The sequence below is a fragment of the Erigeron canadensis genome, chromosome 5, assembly GCF_010389155.1.
Source record: "Erigeron canadensis isolate Cc75 chromosome 5, C_canadensis_v1, whole genome shotgun sequence".
Classification (NCBI taxonomy): domain Eukaryota; kingdom Viridiplantae; phylum Streptophyta; class Magnoliopsida; order Asterales; family Asteraceae; genus Erigeron; species Erigeron canadensis.
This window is the reverse complement of record NC_057765.1, coordinates 43,594,900-43,610,683: the sequence shown is the minus strand read 5'-3', so window position 1 is coordinate 43,610,683 and position 15,784 is coordinate 43,594,900. Positions and strand designations below refer to the sequence as shown.

General features: G+C 32.4%; 2 protein-coding genes across 2 annotated transcripts; one reads left to right on the top strand and one right to left on the bottom strand.

Annotated features, from left to right (window-relative positions):
• Positions 1–2,828: 2,828 nt before the first annotated feature.
• On the top strand, positions 2,829–5,524 carry LOC122599192 (auxin-responsive protein IAA14-like). Its single transcript, XM_043771654.1, has 5 exons — positions 2,829–3,275; positions 3,786–4,036; positions 4,526–4,661; positions 4,978–5,039; positions 5,166–5,524. Exons 1-5 carry the CDS (start codon positions 3,013–3,015, stop codon positions 5,201–5,203), a joined length of 750 nt encoding a protein of 249 aa, XP_043627589.1. The 5' UTR covers positions 2,829–3,012; the 3' UTR covers positions 5,204–5,524.
• Positions 5,525–11,439: 5,915 nt separating this feature from the next.
• Positions 11,440–15,185, bottom strand: LOC122600095 (3-dehydroquinate synthase, chloroplastic). Its single transcript, XM_043772750.1, has 8 exons — positions 14,781–15,185; positions 13,117–13,267; positions 12,849–13,016; positions 12,541–12,767; positions 12,309–12,432; positions 12,136–12,198; positions 11,917–12,060; positions 11,440–11,754 (listed from the first exon to the last, which is right to left on the bottom strand). The coding sequence occupies exons 1-8, from the start codon at positions 15,122–15,124 to the stop codon at positions 11,623–11,625; spliced, it is 1,353 nt and encodes a 450-aa protein (XP_043628685.1). The 5' UTR covers positions 15,125–15,185; the 3' UTR covers positions 11,440–11,622.
• Positions 15,186–15,784: the final 599 nt, after the last annotated feature.

Here is a 15,784-nt window from a genome sequence, read left to right as displayed (position 1 = left end):
ATTATTTAAGGTATCAAGAAATTAATGTGTTTCCTCAAGAAAGTCAATATATATTTTTTTTAAGAATGGGGATATGATGGTGGTCAGAAATTTCAAGGGGGAAGAACTTGATTCTTAGATCTATCAATCATTTTACTCGTATTTAAGTTTTTTTTTCCCCCTTTGTTCAACTTGTATGCAGCCGATCCTTTATATATACTTGGTAGATGTAAGTGCGGTTCGATGCCAACCACATGGAGCATTTACAACAGGCCCATCAAATTGGCTAAAGCTTTCAAACATATATCATCGTACATTCGTACCATAAAATTGTCTAATTTGGTTACCAAAGTTTCAATTTGGTCATATATATATATTTGCCTTGTATCTATCTATTCTAAAAAAGAAAAAGACAAATTTCAAACAATGTATATGTAGTTTTTAATTAGTTTATTAATTATTTGTTTATAATTATTCAAAGTGAGCTTTTTGTTGTTCCGTTAAAATCATCGGGTAAGAAAGTCAAGTTGATGACATTTAAAGCACGTTATTATATATGTAAACAAATTATGGATTAAATGTGTGTATGAGGTATGACTATCACGTACATGCATCTTGTTTTTCCGATATCTCGTCTTTGATTGCATTGGGTATTATTGTTGCTGGCATGGGTGTAATTACCCTTGTATATAATTAAATTTGTGGGTTATTTCATATATATCACCAGAATATATACCATATATATATATGGTTTTAAAGTAGAGTCCGAGCTTGTATTGTGTTTGATGAGTCGACTAAAAATACAGTAGTTCTAAAAAATGATATCAAAGGCATGCTTGAAGCCCGTTATTAACGTGGGCTGAAATCTTGGTAACTCTTACTCTCAACACTCAACTCTGATCAATGATCTCGAGATTATCTGATAAAAATTGATCAAATCGTCTTAAGATTTAAGATATTTATCAACATTGGTAAAAGACCAAGTATGAATGTATGATGACGATTTCTAAACCAGAAAAGAATTTTCTATCACATTTTGGTTTAAAACTTAAGAGTATATACTTTGTTTCGAATATTATTTGATAATTCATATTAATTGAAATTTCTAATATCTAACAATTTTCCGAATTTCTTTTTTTTTTTTAACCCAAACTTATAGTTAAAGGTACCCTATCTAAACTTACCAAAGTGGAATTAACCTATTTAATTGATCTGAGACTCAATTTTTGACATAGCAGTTGTACGTCCCTATATATATATATATATATATATATCCATCTATTTTATTACTCCGTATTATTATTCTCCTACCACATGGCTAGAGTTGATGATGGTGGCAACTAAGGTTGGCGTATATGTACAACCAATTCGTCTAAGTTAACTGTAATAACGGTCGTACTACTATATACTTCAATATATATTATTCTTTCTTTTGATTTACACACACATAGAGTTGATGATGGTGGCGGTTGGCATACAGCCCATTCTGTTTTCTTCATAACCTTTTATGTAAACTTAATTGATCAAAAATATTAAAAACACATACACACATATATTACATGTTGCATATATATATATGCACCATTCTACATTAATTAAAAAGGAGATAAAGTTGTATAGATAATTGGTAGCTAGCTAGCATCTAATTATTTTAATTAATCTATCATATAGGATCGGAGGCCTAAAAACTTCAAGGACCACAAGTGCCGGCCGCTTAGCTAGCTACTTGCCCTAATCATGCCTTCTTCCATAATTTTTTCCTAAAAGAGGCACTACACTTTCTTTAATAATTTTGTACTTTCGGTATTCCTAGTTTAGTAGCCTGTTTTCGATTAAAACTAATTGTCTGCTATTTCATATCTTTTTCATAAAATATGTAAAGAGGTACTTCATTCACCTCTTAAAGTAAGTTTACAAATAACAAATCATGAAGTATACTTCAACCATTGAAGTGTGTCTAACAACATTTATACCATCTTTTTATAATTAAAATCCATATTACACATTATGTATAAATAAATCGATAAAAAGGAAAACAACATATTACTACACATATGGTAACGATGGCAGGGTCAGATATGCGTGCGACTGGCGCGCAACAACACTAGACACACCACAATGGCAACGCCAAACCCAACAATGACCGATATCTCATGCTTTTAATTAAGAAGACCTCAGATGAAGGCGTTATTACAAGATGAAATTTGACAAAAGTTAATAATTATATATAGGGCTTATTGATCACTACTACTCTCAAACAATAAAATCTCAACTAGAATGATTTTGCGACTTGATCAAGCTAGCCAAGCTTGAGTGCTAGCTAGATAAAGTTTCAAGCCAACAAAGGATAAACAAAACCCGTACACTTTAGTATATATAGACAAGAAAAAGGAAAGCAATATTAATTAGCCAATTAATATAAAGACATTTTAACTAATCAACCAATCAATGGGCATTTTATTGGCCTACTAATCCATGGGGTGCATTCCTTGTGTAAGTTTGATCATTATTGGTAACATTTATCTAGCTATATATCCACGGGCCGTAGTCTAGATTTACATCCTGTATGTTATTATTCTAATAGTAGTAAAACTTTAATCATTCGAACAATTATTAGAATAATGAGACCTAAATATTGATTAGCTAGAAGAAAGAAAAATAATACGAGTAATAATGATGAGGAACTTGTGACACTAGTATTATTTAATCTAATGGGAGCAATATATAAAAATGGTATCCCTTGATCCTAGAAGATTTAGACACCAAATACCACCCACGTGTTTGCATATGATCCGTCAGTTCATTATATATGTAAATGATGATGATGATGATACAACTCGAGCTTTTCTTTATTTTATATATATGGCACATGAACCTCCCTAGCTCTTTTCTACTTCTCTCTAATTTCTTTATATCTCTCACCATATATTCTCTCACAAGAAAATAATTGAATTGAATTGAATTGAAGCTAGTGCAAAAAAAAGGAGCTATTTTGAGTGTTGGCAAATAAGAAAAAACTACTTCGTAACATATATGATGCACCTCAAGGAAACTGAGCTATGCCTTGGCTTGCCTGGCGGAGGAGGCAGTAGTTGTGAGAAGGTAACCGGGAAACGTGGCTACTCTGAGACTGTTGATCTTATGCTTAATCTTCTTCAACCAAATAATGATCATCATCATCAGTCCTCTTCTTCAACAACCGATTTATTGAATGATAAGATGAAGCTACAAATTAACTCATCATCATCATCAGCTAACAACAAAGATTTGATCATGAGCAAACCTCCTGCAGCCAAGTACGTATGCTTTGTTATTTATTAGAGTATATGTAGCTTATTATTTCTCATCATAAGTATATATGTTACCATGTACGTGTGCCATGTATCATGTACACTTTACACTTTCCAACTTTTACCTCTTAATTGGTGGCCGGAGTTCAATTCCTTATGTAAATAGTCTCTCTACCTTTGGGTAGAGGTAAGACTGTCTACAGCTCACATCCTCATACCCCACGATGGGATTGGGTACTATTGTTGTTGTGTCATGTATCATGTATATATGCATCAAAATTACATATATATGGAGAATATATACCCTTAATTTTAATTTGTTCTTTTTAAATCAAACAACTTCTCTTATTTTGGTAGCATGCATATAGTTTTCACTATATATATGTATATAGGAATCTATATATAGTTTTACTATATATCAAGATATATGTACGTTATTGGGTACGTTGATACACTAATTAACATGGAACTAATTAAAGTTTATCTAATTTTACAAACAATTATTTGGATTGATAGGGCACAGGTGGTAGGATGGCCACCAGTGAGAAACTATCGCAAGAACGTAATGGCTCATCAGAAGAGCACCAACGAGGAATCGTCTGAGAAGGTTGTGGCTGCAGCAGCCACTGGTACTGGGGCATCAGCGGCGTTTGTGAAGGTTTCAATGGATGGAGCACCATATCTTCGGAAAGTGGACCTCAAGTTGTATGAGAGCTATCAACAACTATCTGATGCCTTGGCCAAGATGTTTAGTTCCTTCACCATGGGTACCTAGCTATGCATGTCTAATTCGATCATTCTCCGGCCTTATTTATTTACCTAGTTATTATTAGCTAGCTAGATTTGCATGTTTGAGTAGTAGTTGAAATTCGCTTACTTTTAAGTTGCCTCATACTTAACTCATTAATTACTCCTAGTGAGCTACTATATCTATATTATTATGTTTCACTAAATATATAGAGTATATAATCTGAATTTTATATCAGAATTGAATTCAAGTAAGACATTTATTAATTATCAGTGAATGCATGTTTTAGAATGAACTCATCAACACCTATATAAGTTTGTATACCAATTCATTAATTTATGTGTGGTCACCTTCAATTCCGAGTGTAAACATTTAAGTAACTTTTTGAGACTATATATATATATAAATACTTTTACTTATTTTAAAGTTTCACAATTATTGACATAATATTTTAAGAGGAAGGATAATAATATTTGAGAGTACTACTTATAAATATATATAATTGCAGGAAACTATGGAACCCAAGGAATGATAGATTTCATGAATGAGAGCAAGTTGATGGATCTTCTCAACAGCTCTGAGTATGTTCCAAGCTATGAGGATAAAGATGGTGACTGGATGCTCGTTGGGGACGTCCCATGGCAGTAAGCGTTCATTCATATCTTAGATCATATATATATCTATATAGTATGATAAATATATATATAGAAAAGTGAATATGTAGCTATTATGTATAATGGCGTTTATATATATATATATAAGTCCAAGGCCGTACCCAACAACATTTTTCTTCTTAACTCTAGTACAGTTAGCTAGTGTACGTTATTTGAACCCTTGAGTATGTTAACCTTCATTAACTTCATCATAAACTCATTCATGGTCAAGTATATAGATCAAATCAAGAATTAACTCAATTGATCAATGCTCACCAATATATATATATATACTTAATTTGCGCAGAATGTTTGTTGATTCTTGCAAGCGACTTCGTATCATGAAAGGGTCAGATGCTATTGGACTTGGTAAGCAACTAGATACGAATTGATCGAATTGAAACCAAATTATTTATTTATAACATTTTCAGCTATATATATGAAAGTTTGGTCGCATGTAAATAACCGGAATATATAATCTCGTTTAATTTGCAGCACCAAGGGCAATGGAGAAATGCAAGAACCGGTGCTAAAACTCTAATCTTGATTCAAGCTCATTTGTAACAACTTCAAAATTCATTACCAAAGAAAATGGATGGATCAAGCTGTACGTTAATGTTCAAATGTACGTGTTTGGATTTGTTTTTGGTTTTTTTGTTTATTTTAAGAAAGTAAAAAAAAAACTTAAAGTTTGATAATAGTATATAGAATTTGTTAAAAGTTGCTTTGCTTTGCTTTGGGACATTTGTAATGGACAAAACACAATGAATCTCCTACCTGGCTTGCCTCACAAAACGAACGTATTTGGAGTGTTTAATTAATTATATTAATTAATGTTTTTGGTTTTTAATTAATTTATCCTCATTTACTTTGTTGTCATGATCAATTGTTGATCATCAATATTGTCATCAATTGTTTCATTGTCACATTAAAGCATAGCATATATCAGTGTATATATTATATATATATATATCTTTGTTTTTTATTCATGGTATTGTAATTACATATATTATTCAACATTTAATTGATACAGTACATGTTTGAACAAAATGAATATATTTTAATTGAATATATATATATATATATATATATTAGACCATACTATATATACATATCACAAGCATTTTTTTCAGTGTTTATTGCCCAACACGTCAAATCTCAGCGTGATGCAGTAACGGCCTCCGCTGCATTGGCCGGGGTGGTGGGCCGGCTTGTTGGTGAGTAAAGCGTGTTTGTGTTCATTTTATCTTTTGCTTTTTTCTTTATTAATGTAGTATATATATATATATATATATATATATATATATATATATTGAAAATGTTAGGTAAAACATGCAGTACATATCTTAGGTAAAACAGGGGGGATTATGTAAAATTCAGGTGGTCTGTATGTTTATCAAATTCAAAGATTTAATTTGTAACTTTTTTTAAAGTGGCAACACTTAAGCTTAGGTAAAGTCTACAATACGGATCATTTTCCCATATATATATGGTATAGGGTTGGGTATTATAAAACAGGTATTAAAATAAAACAAATAAGACAAGATTTTGACCCTTAGATCATAGTTAAACTGATGCACGAAGATTCACAGAGCAATTGATGCACGATTATTTTCATGATGCACGGTGATTTTAAGTGGAAAAAAAACTATTATTTTATTTGTTTTACTTTAATACTTGTTTTATTTTACATAAAATATATACATATATATATATATATATTGTAATTTTTATGTGTATATATATGGGATAGAGTTCGTGTGATAATCGTTCGTGTGAGTTATTTTAGGACCAATTAGGACATGTGTTTTTTGTAACTTATACACCACCATCATCATCTACTATGATATACAAGAACTTTTTATAAAAACACTAAAGACTTTCCGGCGACGGGCCCACCGAAAAATCATGTGTAAGTTAATTACACATGGTTTTCCGGCGACGCAGTGGCCGGAAAATCATGGTGGTGGTCGGAGATGATCATGGTGGTGTGTAAGTTACAAAAAACACGTTTTAAAGTTGGTCCTAAAATAATTTGCACCTATATATATATATATATATATATAAGATAACTTGTTGCAGTCAAATCTTTTTTTTAAAAAAAAATTTAAGTCAATTTTTCGTTTATATTACTGAATATTATGTTGTTTACGAAATAGTTATATTAGTTCTGCAAACCAATTTTTTTAACATAACTTTTTTTATGTGAAACATATTTGTATTAAGTCTATTGATGAAATGTGTGTATCTTTTTGTTTAATATAAATTTTATTTTAATTCAAAGTTAAAAAACTAAAATTGTGTTATACTGTGAAGGAGAATAATTTAGACATGAATAAACTAATATTATTAATGAAACATGGCTTTGTAATTAAAAATAAGTAAATAACAATGGCCCTAGTGGTGGGAGGGGAACAAAGGCATGTGCATGTTTATGGGGGTACTCATTCATCGCCATTTATTTTCTATTTCCATATCTATCATTTGTTTTTCACAATAATGTGTTATATGATATATTTTGCTGTTCATACAAATCACAAGTGTTATTGGTAATCTACAGTGACATGTGTATGTAGACGAATCTCGCAAAAAAATAAATAAATAAATTTTGTAATTTTTTTTATTTTTTTTAAGGTAGTTTCGATTCAAACATAATTTTAACCAGTAAAATTTTAAAAAAAAATAAAAAAACTCAAAACTTGCATCGTAGCTACCTTCATATTTAAAGAAAGTACATGTACATAACAACAATAATATTCAACTTTTTCAAATTTATGATATGTAAATAAAAGATGAAATGTAAACAATTACATACAACAATAATATATATGTTCGAGGTTAAAGATACTATCTTTAAGAAAACATCCAACAAAAGTAAAAGTATGTATATGTATGCACATATATGAAGAAACCAACAAAAAAGCAGAATTTTGTATGGCAAAGCAAGTACATGTTTGTTGAGATTTTTTCTGCCAAAATGGAAACACATGTTTACTTCAACAAAAATGCATTCACCAATTAACCAAAGTGTATACATACATGTCATGATCATTAGAAGTCATTATACCGGAAAAAAAAAACTAGAAAACAAACTTGGATAAAATCCTTCATTACAAATATATACAAACTCTAGATAATATATTATACACACACATACTAGCACATTATCCAGACAATACAACAACGGTGGTGGCGACGGCGGTCTGGCTGTGGCGGCAACTGGTGGTGATAGCGGTGACGGCGAATGGTGTAGGTTGGTGTAAATGTAAATGATGTAACGATGGTAATATAGATATTTTAAAGATGGGATTTAGGGTGTAAATTAGTTTGATAAAGATTGAGAGTATTGTAATTTAATTCATTAAAAAAAAACTGAGTAATTTTTTACTAACTTTTTTGACAATTGATCCAAACTAATTTTTATACTATAATAACTATTTCTAAAGTTAAGGGGCGGATACTTTTTAGGGTTTTGTTAAACGAAGCCCTAAGGGCTTTCGTTAAGGTACATTAATTAGTTGTATATTATCATAAAATTCAGGGGGGGGAGGATTTTTAATATGGAAAGGTACAACTTTTTTATGCACGTTAAATGCAGCCCTTAAGGCTACGTTTAGCATTTTCCTACTTTTTATATACCAGTAATAGTAAAAATAGTACATATATAATGAAAACACCCTCAAAATTAAATAATGTTAGAACACTTTTAATTAGACCTTACTAGGCCTGTTTTATGTTGATGTCGCCGGGTTACTATGCCTGTTTAAGAGTATTGTTTTTAAGAACGAATCCAACATCACAAGAATACATGTACACCGTCTATTTTTATTCTACAACTTAATTCAATAATGACCTTAATTTCTTTTCTAGTTCGCGTAAAGCTCGAAAAGGGAAAGTGTACGGTAAAATAAAAAAATTAAAAAAGTTTTAGTTTAGAAATGATAATCTTGATACAGAAATCAGAAGCCTTGACTTTAGGAGAGGGGGATAGAAATTGATTAATGGCATATATATGTGATGGTGGTTAGAAGCACATGCATGTTCCAATAATAATATAATAATAATTATAAGTATATTTATGGGATCACTAACAACTAATCACTTTTGCTTCAAAAGATTCACATGCTAATGCTAATAGAAACAATCAAACACTCAAAATCATGTTGATTCTTTCATCATTCAATATGGATTTCAATCAATATTTATTATAGTAGTTCATAAATATTGTAGATAATAAAATCAAAGATATCCCATTAGTATTAAAAGACTCGTTAACTAACATACTATCAGACTATGATCCACGGTTGAAGGGGTACGTAAGTCACTAAGGTTTTATATATTGAAGGGGAGAGAGTTGTGACGGATTAATCAAAAAATTATGTGGTCAATGGCGCGCCTAAATGGAAGTACATGAGAACTCGATTGCCTAGCGCACTAGTTAAACTTAAATTGTATCAATAAAATAAGTTTTCCAATAACAAAGTAGAATTGAGAGGGGGGTGGTGACCACGCACCCTAATCAACTATTGCTACTCATCAACGGCTCGCGTATTAAAAAAAAAAAAAAAAAATTAAGGCTAAAGAATGTTGTACGTGTTGGATTAGGGGGTAAATATGAACCATACACTTTCCATGGATGGGAAAGTTGCGAAAAGATCGAGCAGCATGTCTTTCTTGGCCGGTCTTGTATATATCGAGTAAGCTATTTGTCCCTATATTCATCACACATGTCATATGTTAATGTTAATACTGTCATGAGTCGGATGAACATACATACACATACAAAATAGCTTATATATGGTGGTAATTTTAACACAAGTATTAAACCCCGGCCCATCGATACAAAGGTGTACAGAATAATTATTAGTTAATGTATTATATACTTCGTTTTAGAAAACTTCGAAACATGCAAGATCACCTCGAATATGTTTACATATATGGGTTTATGTGGATTTCAAGATTTTTTGAGAAATTAATAAAGATTTCTTTTTCGAACTTAATTATTTTGGTTCCACTTGCAACAACCTTTTAAAATTTAAAGTACTTCGATTGTATATATGGATGATGCTTTCATTTTAATGATATGAAGATAGAGAAACCTCATTTTACATGCCAGACTATATGGGCAAGATTCATAACCGATGAATTGCTTCAAAACTTACACGAGATGTCCAAATTTTGGTCTCATCCAGGTGAAAGTATGGGATGGTTTTGGTACTATTCTCGTTTGGCTTCCTTAGTAGGTTTCCTTATGGGAGGAACCTATTTTATTTACAATTAAATTTTCATTTTTCTAAAAGTGTTTCTATTATTAGAAAAACAACACAAAATACACACATACTTGCTAATATCAAAGAGTAAAATATTAAGTTGTCTAGCTCACATACATTTGAAACAACGATTTATGTTTCCCAACACAGAATGCAATCATCTTCTATAAAAATAGAAATGCAAATGTATTCCGCAATTTATGTCTAAAAAAGTCAATTGCCCTCAGAAAATGTCTTTAAAAACTGCAAAGTCAGAAAAAGGTTGAATTTTGCTAAACATAGTCTTAGATCAGACTCATGGGTTGGCCCATACCTCAACAGTCAACACAAATTTTTAAGCAATCAAAAGTCAAACCAATTGTAAACTTGTAGACTTGTAGTAGTGAGCTTCTTGACTTCTTTTTTCAGTCAACTTTTAAAGTTTCACCCATTTAATATATACACGTATTTATTTCCAGGAAAACAAGTATTGAGTAAAGAGAATTAAACTTGAAAATTTCTCGAAACAGTGTAAACTAATTCAGATTTGGGAAGATAAAAAAATTCTGAAATCTTATAATCTTGCTAACCGAAGGCGGCAACAACAAAACAGGTTAAACCTATTAAAAACTTATAAATACTGTTGAGTTTCTGGTAGAAACATGAAGTCGGTTGTAGAAATTTCGTCTTCTCTTTACAGTCCAGATTGGGACCAAACTAAGTCTAAACCGCAATCAAACTAGTTAAATTCAGTATGGACCCAGGTTCCATTATTATAACTTTACAGTTTTAATTAGGTTTTAGATTCCATCCCATCATCCTAAGCGATATACCATTCGACTATTGATACGTCAACTTAAAGAACTTGCATCCACTTATTATAGACTGCGCAAAGAAGTCACTCATTCCTTGCACCAACTCTTTTCATTTTTATTTAGAGACCACGGGGTGGTAACTGGTAAGGGAACAGGTAAAGATAGAGTTTGGAGTCGAATCATGGAGGTTCTGTTCAAAGGTTTTATGTACTACACAATACACATGATGCATAAGCCATATTATTAAAATAAAGAAATAAAGTTCTCTTTCAATAAAATGATTTAAGATCTCTTAAGCTTTTCAACTCGTTAAGCAGCTCAATGCTCAACCAAGCGATCAAAAGTAACAAGATACAGGGTTTTGCTAATTGAATGCAAAAGGTCTATTAGGTCACAGAAATGCTAAACCATATAATCAACGGTAGCTTATGTTATACATAATCGATCAACAGGAATACACGGGTCACAATCCAGTTAACTCGATCAAGAAAGACCACCCCCGGCTTCAATATTAACATTACAAAGAAGGAAAGCCTTCAGGATTCCAATTCTACTCTCTTTAGATCGAGCTTGGTCATTTAAGCACTACACTAAGCAAATCTAGTTCAAACACCAGTTAAGGAGAGGACTAGTGATTATAGTATCAACAAGACTCTATGATGGTATAGTATCTGTATTTCAACAAATTTAAAAACAACATTCATCTTGAACCAAAGGGGGCAACCCTAATATTATTATCAAATGTAATGGTATCTGAACTTCACGCTTTTTGATACAAAAAAATCAGAAAATCAACAACTAAGAGCCATTTATGATACATAAACTAATACCATATTATGGCTTGTATATAAAGCTTACACAACAAAGAACAAAAATCTATACCAATGCTTAGGACTTGCAAAATGCATGAAGGGTTTCATCAAGGGCTTTTCTGTCATAATCACCTGTGAAAACACAGCTTCCAAGCGGACCTTTTAAAAGTATGAGTCTAAGTAATCCATCGGCCACCTTTTTATCAACCTATACAGAAAAGCAACTAAATGTAACGACCTTTTGACTGGAGGTGGCAATTTGACCCGTATACATTAAAATGGTTATGTTATATCTCTAATGGCTCAAATGGGTAAAATTATATAACGTGGCTACAAAAAATTAGGTGAGAATGGGTTATGTTTGACTTACCGCCATGACAGACTTAAACATGTCTACAGTCATCATCTCGGGAGGAGTAATAGGCAGCTTAGCTTGTTTTAAAATGTTACTTGTTCGTTCCACAATGGATTCGTCAATCCAACCAAGACGATATGACATATCAACAGCCATCACCTGAAATTAATAAAGTACCCTTAGAAGAATGTACATCTATGCATCAACAGCATGCTAGAGATGAAGATGCAATACCGTGCCAGCTGCAACTGCTTCTCCATGAAGCCAATGCCCATAGCCGTAGCTGGTTTCTATAGCCTGTAACCAACAGCCCAACATTGAGAACAACCACCGTTGAGAAAAAACATAACTTAATTATTTCAAGTGTGAACATAAGATAATTACATAATAAGCAAAAACCAACTCACATGACCAAATGTATGACCCAGGTTTAGTGTAGCCCTTAGTCCACTTTCCTTCTCATCTTGAGATACGACTTCAGCCTTGTTTTCACATGAACGCTTAATAGCGTATGCAAAAGCATCTGGGTCCCTGCAAAGCAAATGAGAACACCCAAAATTATTCACCAAAAATTGCATCCCAAAGTTTAACATCCGTCCTTTTTTAAAAAAATTTAATGATGCAGCAAAAATATTTTACCTGGACATTAATGCATGCATGTTCTTTTCTTGCCACTCAAAGAATGGAGCATCTCTAATAAGTCCATACTTAATGACCTCTGCAAGCCCGGATGCTAATTCTCTATCAGGCAAAGTGTTTAACGTGTCAGTGTCTATGAGCACACACTGAGGCTGATAGAATGCACCAATCAAGTTTTTCCCCAAACGGTGGTTAATCCCAGTTTTGCCCCCAACAGAAGAATCCACCTGGAAGACCAAACAGAAGTACATAACAATAAGAAGAGATGCCATAAAAAAGAACCTTTAATTATTGAAGAGTGGCATTACCTGTGCCATAACAGTTGTGGGAATTTGAATGAAATTGACTCCACGGAGGAAAGAAGCTGCTGCATATCCACACATGTCACCAATGACACCACCACCAAGAGCAACAAACGTACAGCGTCTGTCCAATCTAGACTCGATGGCTTTGTCAAAAACTTTCATCAGAGTGTCCTGTCATAAGGCAGAGCGTTCATTGCTGACATTTAAACACCATGGATGGAAATTGGAATTATGCAGTTTAAAAATGTAAATGAAGCCTCCAGATACCTACCATGTCCTTGTACTTCTCGCCATCAGGTAGAATTACACTTTCTACTTTGATATTAGGGTTCCCATCTGTCAAAGCACTTACTACTTTATCCAAGTATAGAGGCGCAACTGTGGTGTTGGTGACCACAAGAACTCTCTTCCCATGAATATGCCTATACGATAGAAAAACAAGTCACCATTTTGGGCCCGCAATGCATTTCATAAATTGGAAGAGTCAAAATGGATAGTTGAAGGTGGCTAGGAGTGCATATAAATATTTTACACATGTTGCAAGTAAACATTACACAAAATGCATATTTTTATGTCCTCGTTCATTTTCACTTTTGATTGTGGTATCTCACATATAAAAAATAACAAAATATAATATAGCGCTAACTGATACATCATCGAACAATCACGCAGTATTGGACAACTTAACTTCACCCAAAAGTAAGATGTATCGGCACATCAAACAAAGGCTTTAAAATGAATGCAGTGACACTTTTTTTGAAAAGAGAACTGATTGCAACCATATTTGCCAAACACGGAAGCATAAAATTCATGAAAAATATATTTGTAAATAAAAGCAATAAAAAGAACTGGTTCTGAAATCTGGTGTTTATTCATCATAGATTGCTTGAAATGATAAATGCAGGTTGTCTTCTGCCTCTTCTCAGGTTACTACTGGTCATGAAGCAAATGGCACTAGATACTCAATCAGTCAATTGTATATAACATCCGGTATAAAATCAGTTTTATAAATTGCCTTCAATGGTCCGGGTCTTAAACTATATTGTGTAGATGACTTTTTTTTGCTTCAGGAGTATCCTGTCATGTAATGTAGTTCTGTTCTTAAGCCTACTATGCGCTTGTTCAAGTAAAATTGTATACAAAGGCCAGATTGACTAATATTACAAGAGGACAAGTCGGCAACTAACCAATGGTATTGACTCCGATTGACTAAAAGCCTACATCTTCACTGTTAATAAAGTATGTGTCTTTACTTGAAATTGCTCTAATTCAATATTTAACATGAACTAAATGGGACTTGATTCATTCCAAGTTACTAAAACCCAATAAGTCAATAACTATCAAGATGATAATGGAAATGTATCACACATATTTCTTCAGAAACATATGACAGGATACGAGTGACTCAACAGATGTCCGGTAGCAAAATTAAGCATACTGATCGTAAACAACACAAAGAAATAATCTCACAGCAAGTAAAGGTAACAAATTCAGAATGTTCACACCGTTATAATGCTAAAACTAGTGATATCATGTTTCCATATCTTGATCACAAGTCAAAATACCATCCTCATTCCCAGATGATTCAAGACCCTCAATTCAGCAGAAAACGGTTATAGTTGTAACAAAGTATTCCTATAATCACAATACACAACTTCCATTCAACTTGAGCAACTGATCATCTATCTTATCACATTTGACTACTGCCTAATAAGATATATATATATATACACTATAATACTATAATAGAGAACAAAGTATGACTCATAACTTAGAAATTGATCAACTAATGGAAGCCTATCTTGAGAAATTTCATAAATTATATATCTTTCTTCAATTATTTGTGTTTGTGTGTGTGTATATATATATATATATAACTGATAAAAAAAATAATAATAAACCAGTAAATTAATAATGATTTTATGTGAAAAATACCTTTGAAGAAGATCAGGTTGATTAAGTAAACCGGATCCGATATAAATAGGATAACTCCGATCACCTAAATTAACATCAACTATTGTCGGAGAAGAAGCTGCATCGTCGGAACTTGACTTGCTACCTTCGATTACCGGAGTGGCAGCGGAAGTAGCGGAGACTTTCATCGGAAGTTTCGACGGACGGGAAGAAGAAACCGAAAGAGGACGAATTCGGATAGGGTTTTCAGGTAGAACAACGTTGTTCTTGTTGAGATGGTTTATGGATAGAGATAGGTTGTGTTTGGGAGATAGAGTTGAATACGACGCCGTTGCCGTTGTGGTCGCCGTCGCAGCAGCCGCCATGGAAAGATTGGAGAGGCGGAGGTGGTGGTTGGTGAGAGGAAATGGAGAAAGAAAAAAGCCATTTTAGCAGAATGCGAAAACAAAAGTATTTGAATGGAAATGGGGTAGGTGAGATAAGAAGGTGTCTTCTCAATCACATGCTTTTGTTTGTTTTGTTTTCTTGTAACCTTGCTTTTGCTACCTAACGAAGTCTATACAATGCGAGTTTAGTTTACTAGAAATTCTTTTAACCAACTAACCAAATAATGATTCTAACTATGAGATAATAACGTATAAAAAAAAATATGTATACTTATTCATTTGTGATATATAATTGTAGTGAGAGATAGCATGGAGTGAGAGATTATATTAACAACAAATATGTAGTGAGCAATAAGAGCAATAAATGAAAAAAGAACACTGAGATGACATAAAGTGTTGAATTGAAAGTGAAAGATGAAATTTACGTGAAAATTCCATTGTCAATAGTCTGAATAGAACATATGTGTTATTATCGGACTTTTAAACATGTTTTAAGCTAATCAAATTAGTCACATATCTCATTAATCATTACATAAAATGAATTTGTAACTGAATAATTCAACTTTCAAAAGAAAGTTAACTAAACACATAATTGATTCTTCAAATTTCAACTGCATGTCTTTTAAATTAGACCGTTTA

Excerpts from the sequence above, each read along its gene's own strand:
- LOC122600095 (XM_043772750.1), bottom strand. The coding sequence starts at position 15,124 with ATGGCGGCTGCTGCGACGGCGACCACAACGGCAACGGCGTCGTATTCA. Across the intron at positions 13,017-13,116 it reads GCGAGAAGTACAAGGACATG|GACACTCTGATGAAAGTTTT; the intron begins GTAGGTATCTGG and ends GCCTTATGACAG. Across the intron at positions 11,755-11,916 it reads TGTTTAAGTCTGTCATGGCG|GTTGATAAAAAGGTGGCCGA; the intron begins GTAAGTCAAACA and ends TTTTCTGTATAG.
- LOC122599192 (XM_043771654.1), top strand. The coding sequence starts at position 3,013 with ATGATGCACCTCAAGGAAACTGAGCTATGCCTTGGCTTGCCTGGCGGA. Across the intron at positions 4,037-4,525 it reads GTTTAGTTCCTTCACCATGG|GAAACTATGGAACCCAAGGA; the intron begins GTACCTAGCTAT and ends ATATAATTGCAG. Across the intron at positions 5,040-5,165 it reads GTCAGATGCTATTGGACTTG|CACCAAGGGCAATGGAGAAA; the intron begins GTAAGCAACTAG and ends TTTAATTTGCAG.